The following is a 16,810-nucleotide window of genomic DNA, read 5'->3' on the forward strand; positions in this document are numbered from 1 at the left end:
CATTACACAGCTGACACATGGCAGTAAAAGGACAACATGCTGATAAGATAGCAACCTCTGAGAAAAACACTCCTCAAAGCAGACTGTGTATCTCCCATGCCCACATTAAGGTTTTCCCATTGCACTTCCTGTTTGGATACCAAAGCCAGCCACCACTGAGGAGCTTCTGTAGGCAGAGCTCTCGGGATGTGCTCGAGTGGCACAGTCTGGAATGGCAGATGGTATTCACAGCACATTTCCTTCCTGGAGTCAAAGGTCATCATGTGCTTTCTTTTGTAAGGCAGCAGGCAAATAAGGCTTTGCCATGAAGGATCAACCTCTCCCCAAGCTCAAAGAGGCTACTTCTACATGAATGGAACTATAAGTACTCCCAGGCTGGGAAAGAAAGAAAAAAACAACAGATTTCAAACAATTCCTTTTTACAGTATGTACAAAGTCCAAGAGGCAGAGGGTGGCCTCACACAACATACAGACAGGAACAGAAAGACTGAGCTGGGGAGGCTTGCATTGTTGGGAGACACAGCACCTGATTTACACAAATCAGCTAGGTAGGGCACAACTGACCTTCCCAGTTGCTATTCAAGCTGACCACCCTGCAAGAAATGGGCAGGAAATTCCCATAAATGTGGGCAGTGCTCCAGGCAGAAGCTTCAGCAAGGAACACTAAGCAACAGACCAAGGGAAAGAAATCCGGACAATCGTCTTGTGATACAGGGGAAGGCTTCCTCTAGCACCAGAAGAGGGCATGGGACATTTAACAAGAGGTCACTCTTTGACGGCCTCGGGCCAGTATAGCTCGCACCCATTGCAGGTTTTCAAAAGGTGGGCAGCTAGTTGCTAGGCGGCTTGCTTCTCCATCTCAGCATGACCAAGAACTTCCATATCCAAATATCACAGGCCAAGACATCCATCCCTTCACTCCCTGCAGGGAAGGGAAGGTCTTGCAAGGTATGGAGAATAAAGAACTGCATGTCTGAAATGCAACCAGCCCCATCAGCACATTCTTTTGTTATGAACACAAAATATGTGTTTTGTTTTAAAGCAGGGGCTGGGGAAGACGGGAAGGACAGGCAGCCAGTAACCTTCCAGCAGAGTGAAGCAGGTGACTGCTAGGCAGCAGTAGAGACCCATCCCAATGAGAGCAGGGCCAGCCTGCCAAAAGGCCCTATTTTATGCAAACTGGGTGTATTTTTTGTGCTGCAGAGCAAAAGAAGCATCTGCCACTGCAACACACATGACCTGCCAGCAGGGAGAGGTGTTGGAAAAACAGTGAATGGAAGGGAGGGCTTTTCAGGGTGCAGCAATCCTGGAGGCAAAGTGCTACAGTTTCAGTATTGCTCCTGCCAAAGGAGCACATAGCTGGCTTGTGCTCATTGCAGCCCCTGCTGCCTCCCCCCCCCCCCTGCCCCCACATTTCCCAGGACAACTTGACTCAACAGAATCGTCTCTTTCCTGTGGTCTTCTTTGCAGGTGCCCATATATGTGCTTGTGCCAGATGACCACTTATCACAAGTATAAATACACCAATCTGGATGTTCTCACCTTCCGTCAACACCCAGGTAGCCATCTGGGGTGCAGCACAGGAGCAAGAGAGCCTTGGATGGAACCCAAGGCTAATGTGTCCTCCCTCCCCAGCATTCCAAATGTCCCGTGATGCCACACTGCTTGGCCCACCACCACAAAGTCCCTGCTCCAGAGGAGTTCTGGAAATTGGCCAGTCAACCCCAAGTCAGGTGAATAAATATTTCTGCAAGTCCCAGCTCCACAACTCACACGTACAGGGCTCAGCTTGTGTTTGGTAGGGGAGGGGGCAGAGTCTGCCTCACATTATGGCAGGACCGTCAAGCAGAACAATCAACACCATTCAACTGATGTCTAATGCAATTTCCAGCGCTTCCTCATGTGAGCCAGTCACATGACTGAGTATAGCCTAGGTTATCCGATCATGTGTCCTGTTGGGGAAAAAAGGAGAAATGTAACTCTGCTCGAGCAATTTCAGTTTCAACCACATGATGGTGCTGGAATAACAGCAACCAGAAACTAGGAGTTTTTTCAGTAATCTTTTTATCCTCAGTTGGAGAAGCACTTGACTCAGAAGGCTTCTTGCAGAGAAGAAGCAAAACATTACAGATCACACACAGTTACTGTAGCCATGACACAGCTGGGAAATTTGAAATATTGGGTTAGGACCAACAGGAGGTAGGTAGGTAGGTAGGTACACACACACACATACATACAGTGCAGGAATGAAAGTAATTAACGGAGCTACATGAGACCCAGTGCTTATTGTGGCATGTTTCACTTAGCTCTGTGTCCTGGCTACAGGTTGCACAAGAAGCTTCGGTATGGCACTTTGGTGCCACTGTAAATCGCCAGTCCTTTTTACTTGTTGGTTACTAATCATAACATGCCATCTAGCAGCCTACTTTAGATTCCAGAAAGAGACCCACTCTGCCTGCAGGCTGTAATGTAAGCAGCCTGTGATGTTGCCTCTCTTCATACCCTTCCCCAAGCCAATGACATAACAGGGGCATCCTTACCTTTTTCACCTCCGGGGCGGGGGATATAGGGAAGGAGCAGAGCCTTGCTGACTGGCAACAATGGCTGTAGATGAGAGACCTGCAGAGAAGCAGAAGCATAATGCACAATGGTGTGAGGGGTACTAAAGCAACTTCCAGCACATGGCTGACTCAGGTTTACAGTGGAGATGTTGCACAGTGCCTCATAAGAGCTTCAAGGGCTGGGTAAGGTGGCAGCAGCAGAGCACCCAGGAAGGTGTGACTAACAGCTGCTATGGCACTTGTCTCTGCCACCACCACAGCCCCCAACTCCCACCAACAGTGCTTCTGGATTCCACTTCCCACCCACCCACCCCAATGCCAATGCCCCATATTGCTCTCACCTGTTGCATAGGGCAGGTTGTACTGGGCCGGCAACAATGAATAGCCCAGGTGATGGTGATGGTGATGTGTGGACATCAGACGCTGTGAAGGAGAGGAGCGAGGCCGGTCAACGCTTCTCTCAGCACCACTGGCGCCCCCTACACCGCTGCAGCCTGCACTGCTTCCTCCCACCCCACAGCGCTCCTGAGAGGCCTTGTCGCCTATCTGTAAAAGTAACCAGACAGACATGCTGAAGCCCAGACATGAATCTGCAAGAACAGGCCAGCCAAGTACCTAAATGAGGCCAGCTCTTCTGTGGCTTCCTTGCAAGCCATGTTTGTTACTCACTCACTCACTCACTCCCACTCCAGGAAATAAAAAGCTAGGGAATCCCTGGCAACAGCCCACATGCTTTAGTTCCCGGTTCCAGAATCAGCCTGGAAAGTACGGCATTTACACCTGGATAGTTCTGTGCCAAGGACAGCACTGAATATATATTTCCCATTCCAGCACACCACTTACCGTTGGGGACTTGCTCTTGTAGTGGCTGGCGTGCTGTTGCAAGATGTCTAGGGCCTTGGATTCAGAACTGGATTTACAGCCAATGTTGGGGCTGGCTCGGGACTTCTCGCTCTCTTCACTCCCAGAGGATTTGCTGCCGTATGGGGAGAATGAGTAGCTGGAGGGCAGGTATGAGCCTGTGGAGGAGATGCTGGTTAGTACGTTCCCACACACGGCAGAAGAGCAAGCTATTAAAGAGACCAACTGCCCTTAAATATCCCCTAAGCGGAAGAGGCGAGAAGCTGAAAGACCTGAACCAGGGATTCTGTCAGAGAGAAGTTTAGAAGCGGATTGTGCATACTGCACACAGATCCAAGAGAATTTGGCATCTCAATCCTGCCCAAAAAATGTTCCTAGTTATTTTGGGATGCAGTAACAAGTTGAAAGCAGCCATTGCTCCATCCATAGCAGATTCAGAAGCCTAAAGGACCGCTTGGTAGAACTTTTAGTACCTGAGGAGTGGATGATGCGTTGCACACTATCTTGCCTATTCCAGTTAACTAGCATTACTTGCTTGGGCATCAGCAAAATCGTACAAATATTATTTTATTTTTGATTCATAAAATTTATATACCACTTGGCTGAAAAAATCCTCAAAGCACTTTACAAAAGATGAAACAGTAACATCAGGGAAAAAAATCACAAAATATACACTAGTCTGCCTACTCCCCTCTCTTTTTAAAAACAAGAGGGACTATAGTTCAGTGGCAAAGCACATTCCTTGTCTGCAGCAAGTCCCAGGTGCAATCCCCAGCATTGCCAATAATACAACTCCCAAAACCCTCTGCCTGACTTTCAGGAGATCCACTCCCAGCAGACAGTACAGAGCTAGATGGTCTGACTCCATATGTTTAGATACTTTCTCATGGTTCAAATATTAACACTGTTTATTTCAGTATGCATTCTTCATTTTGGTTCCAGTATATTTAATGTGTTTTACTGGGGAAGCTGATAATAAATGCAGTCTGTGGGGCATAGACATTTCAATTGGGTACTTTTAACTTCATTATCCAGGCTTGCTACAATACCTGACACCTGTTTTGTGTTGAGCTAGATGGAAACATTAGATCAGATGGATTTTTATTTAAGGAAAACATTTTAAATAAGCTCTGTTTGCATGTGAATTTCAAATCTTATTTTATGTTGCGTGCTCTCTCTCTCTCTCTCAAGCTTACACATTCTTGATGTTTTTACATTTTGAAGATTGCATTTATTACAGAGGTTCTCTTCTGGAAGGCCATACAGGTTACACACACTATTCTGGAAGTTAACCCACGGTTTGCAAGCTAACTTGCAAAATAATTTAATAGCTATACAGTGCGATTGCATTGTTGATCTAAAAACTTGCTTTGTTGGTCTGTGATCCAGGGATGGGGAACCTGTGGCCCTCCCACCTCCCATTAGCCACAGTCAGCAGAGTCAATGGTCAGAGATTGTGGGACTTGTAGCCTAGCAACATCGGGAGGGCCACAACTTACTCACCCTGGTCTAACCCAAACATACCACTTCTGCATCTTCTTCTTGTTGGATAGTCACCACACTATACCAGACACATTCACTCCAATTTCCAGCTATCAAACATCTCCAAGAATGAAAACGATGGCCCCTTCCCCATGGAGATCCATCAAGATCCCACCCCATTATGATTTATACAGTTCTGCTATTCTCTGGGTCCACCTCAAGCCCCCATACCTGGGTAGTTCTGCATCATAACAGTGGGCATGCCACGGTAACTGGGATGGTTGGGATCGTATGACTGGCTGTAGGAGTAGCCGTGCATGTAAGGGATGTAGGACTGGTGCTGGCTGAGGGGTGAAGACACTGGAACATGGGTGCTGGGTCTGGCTTCCTTCGCCACTAAGCGCGATTCCTCACTGGAGGGCACTTTGCAGTCGGAGCTTGTGCTCTCCTTCCCATCTTCCTTAGCAATGGATTCTTTGCTGCGGCTCCTCTCCTCCTTTAACTTTCGATCCCTTTCTTCCTTCCACCGCTCATCCTCCGTCTTGATGTCGGAGTATTTAGCAGGGTAAACGTAAGTCCACATGCGAGGCTCAGCTTCCTGTAGCAACATACAGTCAAGGATGTCAGGTGACTAGAATCAAAGGCATTTCTGAAGTCCTGGAATTCTCAGATTTGACTTAAAATTAAGGGCCTTTGTGGGTGCAATTAAAGGGAGGGGGGAAACCATAGGTAGCATCCACCAAAGTCTCACCAGTGAAAGAACAATGAGCAAGATTTCTGCCCTCCGCATATTTTCTCTTAACTATTTGTTACTGTTGTCCTACAGTAGCCTCTTTTGTGCTTTCCTGCCATCACCCAAATCCTTGTCCAAAAGTTGATATTCTGCATTCCTACAAATTTTAGAATGCAAGTTATGCACAAGCTTAGGTAAACATTCTTTACTCATTCTTGAGCTCTGACGAATCATCTTATTGAATTTGTTACCACTCCCAAACTGTGGGAATTATGTCGGCAGAGCTGGGGGTTTTTTTAAAAAAGAAACTGGGCATCAAGTTATCCCAGCAATCTTATTAAAACATAGATTTTGAAGCTCTGAACAGTGCTTTCTTTCTTTAAAAAATGTTTAGGGGTACTCTCATTTTCCTACTCATACTGAAATACTGCCCCTCAATGAGGCCAAACTTAGATTCACAAAATGTTTAGGAGTAAGCGTCTCCCTGCGTCCCCCCAGAAAAAAGCACTGGCTCTGACCAAAGAAAGAGGAAAGCTTCTCACCTCATAGCCCTCACCACTGTCTAGGCTGTAGGCCCCCAAACCCAGACAAACTACACTTGTCCAAGAGCAACATGTCAATTCAATCAGTGCTGGAAATGGAATTCCAACTTCATCACTTTCAGTCACAATCACTCTGCCCCTGGCCTAGCTATGAGTAAGGGGATGGACAACCGCAAAGGAACAAGAGGTAACAGAAACAAAAGTATGAGAAACACACGAACAATCTCATTTGGGCTGGTTTAGCCCTCTCTTCCTTCCCCACAGAATATTTCTCTCTGCAGCCTCTTGCATGACAGTGTGATCAGTTCACAATGTTAAGCAACACAGAGGCAGCTGGCACTTACCCCACCCATATCATGTATCAAAATGTGATCATTACTTTCCAAGATCCCTGACTATCCCCTATTGTTTGAGAGGAAGGGGAGGGGAGGCAAGAGAGACTAACGTATAGGTCATTCAGCTAGAGATATTTGTGAAACCTCTTTCACTCCATGTAACACATCTCTGAGCCTCAACAAAATCTGAACAGAACCCAGCAATGTTCACTCCACATGTCAAAATCCCCCCAAAACTGAACTTGACTTTCCAATAGTCTGCTTCTGTCCCATAATCCAGTTTGGGCCACTACATTGCTAATTAGCAAAGTGGGATAACTCTGGTTCCAGTGTTCGGCCACTTGTCCAACACAATACCCACTGGAAGCTATGTCTGACTCAATCAAGGAGCAAACTGTCTCTGAGAACCAGTCTGAAGCCCTGTGCTCTTCAGTATTACTGCACTGATCTAGAGAACAGCCAGATTGCATCTCCCCAAAAGATTATTTGAGACCAACCAGTTCTCTCCTCTGCATTTCCAAAAGCCCTCATGTTTTAAAAAGAAACAGTATAATAATCTGTAAGATAGAGACACACTAGCCCATCAGCAGGAATCACCACAGTCACTTAAAAATGGCTAGAACACCATTGATGTTAATTCATGGTTAGACTGATTGTCTTAAAGCTCAGGGCCACATGCTGATGAGAAAAAATAGGAATCAACCACCATCAAATGGTATGTGTGCCTGCTCCATCTGTCCATATAGTTCTGCAGCTTACATTCATATATGCAAATATCCAAAAGTTAGGAAACTGAGCAAGCATCAATGAGAACTAACACACCCCTCCTTTCTTTCCCCTGGCAATAGGCAGCTACATTCTAGGACCCAGTTCAGAGAGTGCTCACTGTCTTGGCGGCTGCTCTTCTCATCTCAGCCACTCAAACACACACAAACACACAAACACCCCTGCTTACCTGTGAGTACCAGAGTACTGGGTCCACCTCAGCCTGCCGTCCACAGTCCAAACTTGCCTTTGACTCTGTCTCTTTCCCCAGATGGCTTTCACTTAACTTCCCCTTGAGGCCTTCTACAGTTTGGCCTTGGAGCTTTGAGGAATTCTCCAACTTGGGAATTATCACTGACTTGGCTACATCACCCCCCTGCTCCTTGGTCTTGCTCAGTCCAGATTTGACCAGGTCAGTCAGGCTGGGCGCTTTGGTCAGTGTGGGAGGTAGAGACGGCTTCTGCTTCCATTCCTCCTTGAGTGCCACCTCTCTCTCTTTTAGCCCCAGCTCTACTTTCTTGTCCATCCCACGCTGCTGCTGCTCCAGACTCTGGCGCTGCTTTTGCTGGTCTTCGTACTGCTGGCGGTAGGTGGGGTTAGTGCTGAGCAGATGGGCATGGTAGCCTTGTTCACTATAGCCGTAAGGAGGCACGTAGGCATACTGGTTATAGTAAAGAGACTGCATGTACATATTGGACCTCTGCTGGATGACAGACGGCTGCTGGCTGGAAGGACCCAGGTCTGCCTTCTTCTCCTCACAAACCTCATTCTTCACTTTTACCTCTGGGCTCGGTGGTTCCTCATCTTTCTTCAGTTTCAGGGCCTGACTGTCTATGGTGGCTTGGCTGTTGGGATTAATGGAACCAGGACTTGACTGTGCATAACCTGGAGAGTAATAAGCCTCAAATCCTTGATAATAGGGAGAGTCCTTGTTTTGAGGTTGCGAGGGAAAGAGGGCTTTTTTGGCCCCCTCCTTGGCAAGCTGCTCAGGGTCCTTTGCCTTCATGCTCTCCAGCTTGCCTTCACCATCCTCCCCTGCATCTGAGATGTCAGAATAGGCTGGGCTATTTGTTTTCACAGAGCTAGCTTCAGCACCATTTTGAGTAACAACATGAAGCGGAGTCATGGGTTGCGTGGGTGCTGCACTATCAAGTCGGCTGGCACCCCCAATGGATGGGCTTGGGGCATTATCAGTGAAGCTGTAGATTTTATCTGCCTCAGCCTTGATGCTGGCAAGGCGGCTCTGGTGGGGGTCAGATGAGCCATTCAGGAGACTCTCCCCTTTTGTCCCAAGGTCACTGGGCTCTCCCCGGAAGGGGCTCTTGCCTTCCTCAGCTCGACACACTTTCCCAGGAGTCAAGGGGCTCTCTATTTCCTTGGACTCTTTCTTCTTCTTATCCTTCTTCTTCTTGTCCTTGGCAGGAGTAAGTGCTGGACTGACCGTGAAAGGCTCTCCCATTACAGTTGGCTTGGGCTGAATAGGTTTCAGCTGGGGACTGTTGGGCATGGCTTGAACCACTGTGGTGGTGAGGCCAGTGGAGGAGCCAGGGCTGGTAGCTGTGAATGTAGCTGTTTGGAAGGTGTAGATTTGTGGTGGGATGGCTGGGGCTATGGGTCGAGCAGACTTGATGCTCTTTGATGATATCTTCTCAGGCTTGACACTGACAGGCTTTTTAGCTTTTTCCTTGTCACTGCTCCTCTTCTCCACTGAGTCAAAGCCATCATTGCTTGTCTCATCAGCTACCAGAGGGCCATCCTCAGAGCCATCATTGGACAGAGCACCAGAGTCAGGGTCTCCTTCGCCACCTAGCTTCTTTTTGCAAGCAGCTTTGGGGTTGAACTTGCTTGATGGTGATGGACTGTGCGGTTCCATCAGCCGTACTTTGGGGGTAGTTGATCGAGCCGGGGAGACTGAGCCTTTTTGGCTACCAGAAGCACCGTTACAGCTGCCCAGGTCAGCTGGAAGAGATGACTCCTCCCCATACTCACTATCCCCATCAGCTTCAGGTTTGCTGTCATCATCTGTGTGTGCATGAGCCTGGTGATACTTGAGTCCATTGATGTGCTTATACTTTTTGCTACAGTTGGGGTGGGGACAATCAATGAGAATGGGGGAGGGGCAGTTCCTATCGAGAATGGTGGGTTCTACCTTGACGGTTGTTGTGGCAACTGCTGCAGCAGCTGCCGCCGCCGCAGCCATTGGTGTAGCAGCTGAACCCATGGAGTTTGTGCGAACACGCTTGCTCCCCTTGGAGTCCTCAGAACTTGAATTCACTTCCATGTCAGAAAGGGGCTTGCTCTTCCGCTTGGTCACTGACGAAGGGCTGGCCTTGACATCCTCAGTTGTGCCGCTGGGCGGGAGGCGGTGCTCTGAGGAGTTTTGGCTGCCTCTGCGTCCCTTGCTGTTAGCCCCTGCCCGAGTCTTGCTGCTGTTGCTTGTCCCTTTGCTATCAGAGGCTGCTGTGCTCTCATTCATGGGAGGGTTACTGTTGGGTCTCATACGCTTGCCTCTCCCTCGACCATTTCGCATCTCCAGGTCACTGGTGGGAGAATCACAGAACCTAGGAGATAACAGAACAGGGCTTAGGAACATTCAAGGTTAGACTTCAAGCCATGCCCACCCTCTGCAATTGGCTCTTGCCTCAAAAGCTACCACAAAGTGGCACAATTCTCCTGCTCTTATCTGCAAAGCTACTATATACACACATCCTTGGCTGGGTTTCCCAGGAGTAGGCAAGCAGGAGGCATACATACACTGTTTTCTAAATCAGGAGGAGGCAGACTGTATGGCCCTTAGGGTTCTTTTCAGACACCTGCAGAACCGTGTTAGAATCCTGAGACTTCTAGCTTTTAACATATCTATTTCAAGCATTTAAAAATGGAAGGACTGTTCCGCAACTTCTAAAACAAGATGTGAACTCAAGCCAAATTAATAGATGATTGTCCCTAGGAACCATACTGATACAAAGAAGAGTGCAACAGTTAAACTCCCTCAAAGGAGATGAGGTACAGTAACTGAACTCAGTTTCTCTAGGGAGAAATTGCATCAATGGCAAACTGCATGATAATCAGATAGGACAGCAACACTGGCTACAGAGAACTTCAAATTTAAATCAGAATAATTCTTCCTGCCTAGGACAGAACAGGGCAACTGCTTTAGTTCTTATTCCAGCCTGCTACATGTGCCTATACATTCCCTTCTCCTTACAGTATGACAGTTTCTCAGTGTTGCTCTAAATCAAAGTATCCATCCTCTAGCAGCATCCCATAATGAGTGAGAGGAAAAAGTCACCAAGCACACTACAGGAAGAGCCTTTTGCCTTACGCTTTACCTGGGTGGTGCCCAATCATGCTGCGTGCAATCCAGTAGCGTCCCCACATAAGTCTTATTCCTCCAGGTGACATTCACCACCAGCATACCTGCAGGAGCAAAAGGGAGGATTGTGAACACTCAGTTCTCTTGCAAATCTTGCCCCATCCTCAGCCTACAACTCAGCCACAATGCAGAAACATCCTGCTGAACAGGTCAGAACAAGTGTGGGTGGAGACAGTTACCAAAGCCTGCAGCAGAACTCAGGTAGCACTTGCTTGGGGCTTTGTATTCATTTAGTTATTTGGCCATCAATACAACTGAAGAACCCCCACCTTACTGGTTGCGTGGCTGTAGACTGTTCAGAATAGTCCTCAAGGTCAGGATTCTGATAATATTGCTGCTATAAACAGCACACATAAACAGCACTATGTTTATTTAATGCACTGGTCGTATCTTCAATTCTGAACAAAGCAGTATTATTAGGAAACACAGGTGCTCTTGTGGGGTGGAATTCACAGCTATGGCCAACCCCTGCCTCTGGGCACATGTATAGGTCCCATACGAGAGGTACCCTTACCTTTCCCAACACATTTTTTTCTCTGCCAAACAGTCAAACTGGCTAAAAGCTGGTGCCCAAAGTAGCTCTATTACTGAGCAGCTGAAGAGCTTATAAACACATCCATTAATCTCATCTTTGTATTCCCCAAAACATGATGGATCACGCATTTACAGAAGAATCAAGTCCACAGGTGGGCCCCACTTTTATTTTGCAGACTCGATAAATACATGGCCAACCCTCTGAGGGCCACATCCAACAGCTGGGTGAGACTACACACCTGATTTCATGATTTTAGATGGATTTCTCCATGGAAAACCATGGAGCTTATCCTTGGTGTCAAATCTGAACAGTGTCAAATGCAATCCCCACTGTAAATGAACAATCAGGAGCATTCCTGTCAGCTCTGACTGTAACTGTCGCACAGCTAATGCTTTAAGATGTCAGGTCCATATGTTGGAGATTCTCCACCGTTGCTCAAACCCCATCCAAGGGCAAACAGCTTCTGAGGGCTGAAGCTTGCACCACCCTGCATTCATTTTGAGTCTCCCTCTTTAGGAACAGAACCTGGGGGGTAAAGACTCTGTACTAGACAACACATATCCTACTGAGGAACTAGTCTTTCTAATTCTGTATCAAGAAAATATTAAAACAGGAGTGGGGATCTCAATAAAGGATTATTGATTGTATAGAATAGACTCATAAGCACTCCTAGGCCAGCTGTGCTCAGCTGTCCAGTTTCACAATTTGTAGCGCTCACTCAGGATACTCTTTGTCTGCAGACTTAGTTTATAGGTCAATCATGAAGTCTCAGAAGGAGCAAATCTTTGAAATAACCAGCTGTGAAAAATATAGGGACCTTTTTAATCTTCATTTTCAAATTGGGGTAAAAAATTTCTCTCTCAAACAGAAGCAAGCACTTGTTAATGACCTACAGTTTCTGGATTTCACCACAGAAGCATCTGAGTCTGTTCTTCCAGGTGTCTACCAACATCTGCCATGTGCACTGCCAGAACCCAAAGAGTGCTCACTAATGGTTCCTTGTCATCCTGGAAAACAACAACTGGGGTGCCACAGGGTTCTGTCCTGGGCTCGTTGTTGTTCAACAACTTTATAAATGAATTGGAGAAAGGAATTGAGGGGATTCTCATCAAATTTTCAGATCACACCAAACTGGGAGGGGTAGTTAATGCCACAGAAGACAGATTCAGGATTCAATATGGCCTTAAAATATTGGAGAACTGGGCCCAACTGAACATTATTGTTTCAATAAGGACAAATGTAAGGTTCTACACTTAGGCAGGAAGAATCAGCTGTACCAATATAAGATAGGGGACATATGGCTTGCCAGTAGTATATGTGAAAAGGATCTAGGGGTCTTAGCAAGTTTAATGTGTCAACAGTGTGACGCAGCAGCAAAAAAAGCTAATACTATTGTAGGCTGCATCAACAGAAGTATAGTGTCCAGGTCACAGGAACTAAGAGTACCGTTCTATTCTGCCTTGGTCAGACCACACCTGGAATATTGTGTCTAGTTCTGGGAACCACAATTAAAGAAGAATATTGATAAGCTGAAATGGGTGCAGAGGAGGGCGACCTACATGATCATGGGTCCGGATACCAATGGGATTGGGGGTCTGCAATGTGTTCATTGGCAGGCTGCTTGTCTTGGTGAGAGCTCTTCTGACTGTGGGACTGTGAAACTCAAAATGTTAGGAAGTGCAGACAAAGCCTTGATTTTTACTTTTTTACTTTTTAAATTGTTGGAGAAGGCTCCTTGCCTCCTCAGAAAGCTCTCAGCATCTTGGCTCCTCTGCCGCCCACACCACTTCCCATTCCACCCAACATCCTTCCTGAAGTTCCAGGATCTATCTTCCTGCAGGTGTCACCATCATCCAGCAGGCTCCGGCTCTTCAATGCAAGGCTGCTTTGTAAAGCTTTATGCTCAGGCTTCACACACTGCTTTCCTGCAGAGCCTTACAAGTTAATTGCGTGGCAAGACGCCAGCAGCTGCTTCCATCTCGGAGCTGGCAGGTCAGATTAGGAAGGACGTTCTGGCAGTCTGCCTGCTGCCATGATCACAGGAGAAAGATGAAGAGCTCTGTAAAGCAGAGACCTCAGCGGTGGTTGAGCTGCCCCCTCCCTTTGCCTGCTGCTCTGGCAACCAAACAAAGCACAAGACTAATTGTAACTCCTGCCCGACACACCGTGTCCTAGATTTAACCTACCTCAATCAATCACACAAAAAAATCCCTCCCAGCAAATACATTCAGAATTATTTTGTGAAATGCAAGATGATTTGCGACGCAGCCTTTGCCTCTGAAGAACCACCCTAGTTGGGGAGGGAGGGGGAAAGAAAGAAGTGGAAGGGCTGTGTTCAGCCAGCATTAGCAATCCGGAGCCAACTATGATTAAGGCATTTGGAATTGCTGTAAGACTGGAGAAGGAGAGACCTTATCAAAGCATTACAAACCTACCATGTTCTGGCAGTAACCCTGATTTTTTATGCTATTCCTAAGCTCATCCCTAGTGCTTTCTAAAAGCAAATCAGGATAATAATCCCCACTTTTATAGGGCCAAAGAGATGCAGCAGCAGCTCATCTAAAAATCACAAATCCAGCTGCTGAGCCAAGACTTCTTGGTCAGAGACTCCAAACTGCAGCCCTTTCACTGGTGGCAAGTTCAGATGCAGAGGGATGGCAACTATTAAGAGACATAGATTGTTTTCAGACCAAGAGTCTTTTGCGACTATTGTTTTTGTATGTAATAGATATGCAGCTGTAACTCAGATGTTGTAGGGGTATCCAGAAAGGTTTCCCCAAGGAAACATTTCTGTTGCAAGCATAATGCATTTTTCCTTGGCACACATATGGAGAAAATGACTACGGCGTGGAATGTGACTACACAAGCATCACAGACCCTGAATGCTCATGACATCACTGGGGATAAATGACACGCATTCACCTCCCAGATGCCATTTTGCCAACATTTTTAAGGTTACTTATTTTTCATTCATTTATTTGCTTCCACCACATTTCCTTTGTTTCTTTCAAGTCTATTGCTTCATCCTTGTCCCTTTTCCTTATGTCTCAATATCTATTAGACTGTAAACCTGCAGGATTATTTTGGATTGTAAAGTATCTAGTTATAGCTATAAATAATAGTTATAAATACATAAATGTACATTAACCGACTCCAATACTGAAGTGCACATCTCCACATATTTTTTTAACCAGCCCCAAGTCTCCATTGCTATGAAGAGAAGCAACAGCTTACATTTTTCTTCCTTTCCAAATTGTCTGCTTTCACAAAACCTATCATTTTCTGTTTCCCATGACTTATAATCATTAGCCCCTAGGGTAGACAGATGGGTGGGGGTGCAGGGAGAGGACTGTATTTCATTTTAAAAAAAAGAAAAAAAGATGTTAAAACTGTGGCAGCTAGGGCTATGCAAGGTTTCAAAATTGTATATATTCTATAATTTGGATACAACTCAGTTTGCTAAGTTTGAGTTTTCAGTAATGCAAAATTCAAGTGGTTTTGTATGCACTAAATCACTATAATGGCATTGCCTTCTTTTGCCCAGAGACTGTGTGAACTGCCACCTTTTTTCACAAAAAAGAACCCCTCTCAAAACAAAAAAAGGGAACATCACAACCCCACGATAAAATGAAAGGCACGAGATTCAGGAAAATACGCTTCTGACGTTTCCTTTGTGCAGCAGCTGCTGTTGCCATGCAGTGATCCTTGTTGCTATGAAGATCTCCATGTCAGACAATAGCTTTTTAGCTCTAAGCACTATTGCTATTGGCTGAGATATTTCCCAGGTGAGCAGTGATGGTGCCTGAATCATCAGTTTTAGGGGTTGGTTGAAATTGGACCTCCCCCACATGGAGCAGGTCTGGGGAGACCGGAGGCTCTCTGTAGTTACAAGGCTTCCTCCCTCCTCCCCAACCCCCAGTGGCATTAATCACAGCAAGAGGAAAATGGGAGCCTGGCAACTCATAAGGCAGCAAGTGGTGTGCTGCATTCCAGTATAATGAGATCCATTAAAGATCCTGGCAGATCAGAATCACGCCTAACAGAATTAGGAAAACTGCTAAAACAGCTGTCTTAAATGCCTTAAAATGTCCATAGAAGTATTTAACACAACTTATCCTTGTGAAAGGCAGGCAGAAGGAACAAGCAGAAGTTAGAAGGCTGCTGCCATGCTAAGCAGATAGCTGCCTATGGAACATAGAGAAGTGCTACAACTTTCGCATAAGTTGACGGCCTCAGAAGCAGATAGTAGCCCAGCCATGCAAACAATTCCACAAAAAATGTAGCAATTCACCTTCCCACAAAAATACAGACATCAGTCATTTGTGACACAGAGGCCTGAAAGGACAGAATGTACCAGTTTATTTTACCCTTCCTTGCCAGACAACCTGAAAGGGATTTTTACCTGCCGCAGACAACCAAGTGAGAGTACAAACCTGAAACTACCCATGGGAGGTCATTAAAAAAACGTGTTCTCATAAACTAACCTTGTTTAGTTTATGGGCTACCCACCCACAGTGATCAAGCCTGCTGAAATCCTGTGGAGAGTTTTTATCTGTTCTCATGAAGTACTAAGATGGCTACTCCTTGCTTTGTTGTTCATTTCAACTTCTACCAGCTTCCATAATGTGGCAACATCAGCTGGGGACACTAGAGCACCAACAGCATTGTACACGCAGAAGAGAGAACTAGGACTCATGAGAAAGGTGTGCTTACATGCTAAGAAACCAAAGAAGGATAAGCCTGGTGTTGATTCTTTTTTATTATTATTGGTATCTTTCAATTCCTTTTGATAACAACTGGAAATAAAATTCTGCTATTTGTCATATGTATATTTTGGCTCAGCATCTAACACAATGTATGAGAAATGACCTAAGCTAGCAAAACTGTAAACATTAACCTGAAATCCATCAAGTGGGGAGGGTGGCAGGAACCTCTTGCCACATACATTAACCAGACTCCACATACTCAAGTCGGCCAATGATGCAATAGTTCCAAACTGCTTTGAAGGATGCACAGCCTCTGATGTGAGAGAAAATCATCACTTCTGACAGCAGGGACCAAGCAGCAGCCAAGAGTAGCCTCACAGGCAAGATCTTTGCACACATTGCACTGAATGAGTACAGGTTAAAAATAGCTGAGCTACAGGAATCACAGCATACCTCCTAGGCAAGTCCTGAAATCATAGCTGATCTTTAAAGAAGAAAAGAAAAAAGACTAACATGAAAGGACAGGCTGCAAAAACCATTAAAAGCCAAGAGCAAGAGGGAAGGCAGCCAGCAGCATAAGACAAGTGCCATACTCTGCCTGCCTCCTAATGCAGCATTCTCTGAAACACATATAGGAGGACTGGACATTGCCATATCATGAGATATGTAAACTACATAATTATGGGTGCCACTACCACAGCATCCAGAGGAATAATGGGCATGTCCCACAGTATTCTGATATTCCAGAGGGATGAGTCCCTGTGGCAAATCCTCTGCACATCAAAGTTTTGATATGTGCCTGGTAAATATAAGAGTGTAGAAGAAAGGGGGTGGGTAGCATCAATCAAGAGAAGGTTACTACAAAAAGCAAATAATAGGTGATCCAGTGCTCACTGATCATCTCTTTCAGCCTT

General features: G+C 46.0%; 1 protein-coding gene across 5 annotated transcripts in view; it reads right to left on the reverse strand.

The window, feature by feature from the left end:
* Positions 1-402: 402 nt before the first annotated feature.
* The window catches only part of ZNF609 (zinc finger protein 609), a 110,553-nt gene continuing 94,145 nt past the window's right edge, over positions 403-16,810 (reverse strand). For 3 of the 5 annotated variants that reach the window (XM_083475569.1, XM_083475570.1, XM_083475571.1), the window contains exons 4-10: positions 10,612-10,699; positions 7,470-9,840; positions 5,136-5,502; positions 3,405-3,580; positions 2,903-3,107; positions 2,541-2,619; positions 403-1,952 (exon numbers count right to left, since the gene is read on the reverse strand). In XM_083475569.1, coding sequence (XP_083331695.1) covers positions 2,546-2,619; positions 2,903-3,107; positions 3,405-3,580; positions 5,136-5,502; positions 7,470-9,840; positions 10,612-10,699 — 3,281 coding nt within the window. In that variant the 3' untranslated portion in view covers positions 403-1,952; positions 2,541-2,545. The remainder of the gene's footprint in view (positions 1,953-2,540; positions 2,620-2,902; positions 3,108-3,404; positions 3,581-5,135; positions 5,503-7,469; positions 9,841-10,611; positions 10,700-16,810) is intronic. The other 2 variants (XM_083475572.1, XM_083475573.1) reach the window with 1 other exon arrangement.

This window comes from Podarcis liolepis, assembly GCF_965112155.1.
Source record: "Podarcis liolepis genome assembly, chromosome: 14".
NCBI classification, from domain to species: Eukaryota; Metazoa; Chordata; class Lepidosauria; order Squamata; family Lacertidae; genus Podarcis; species Podarcis liolepis.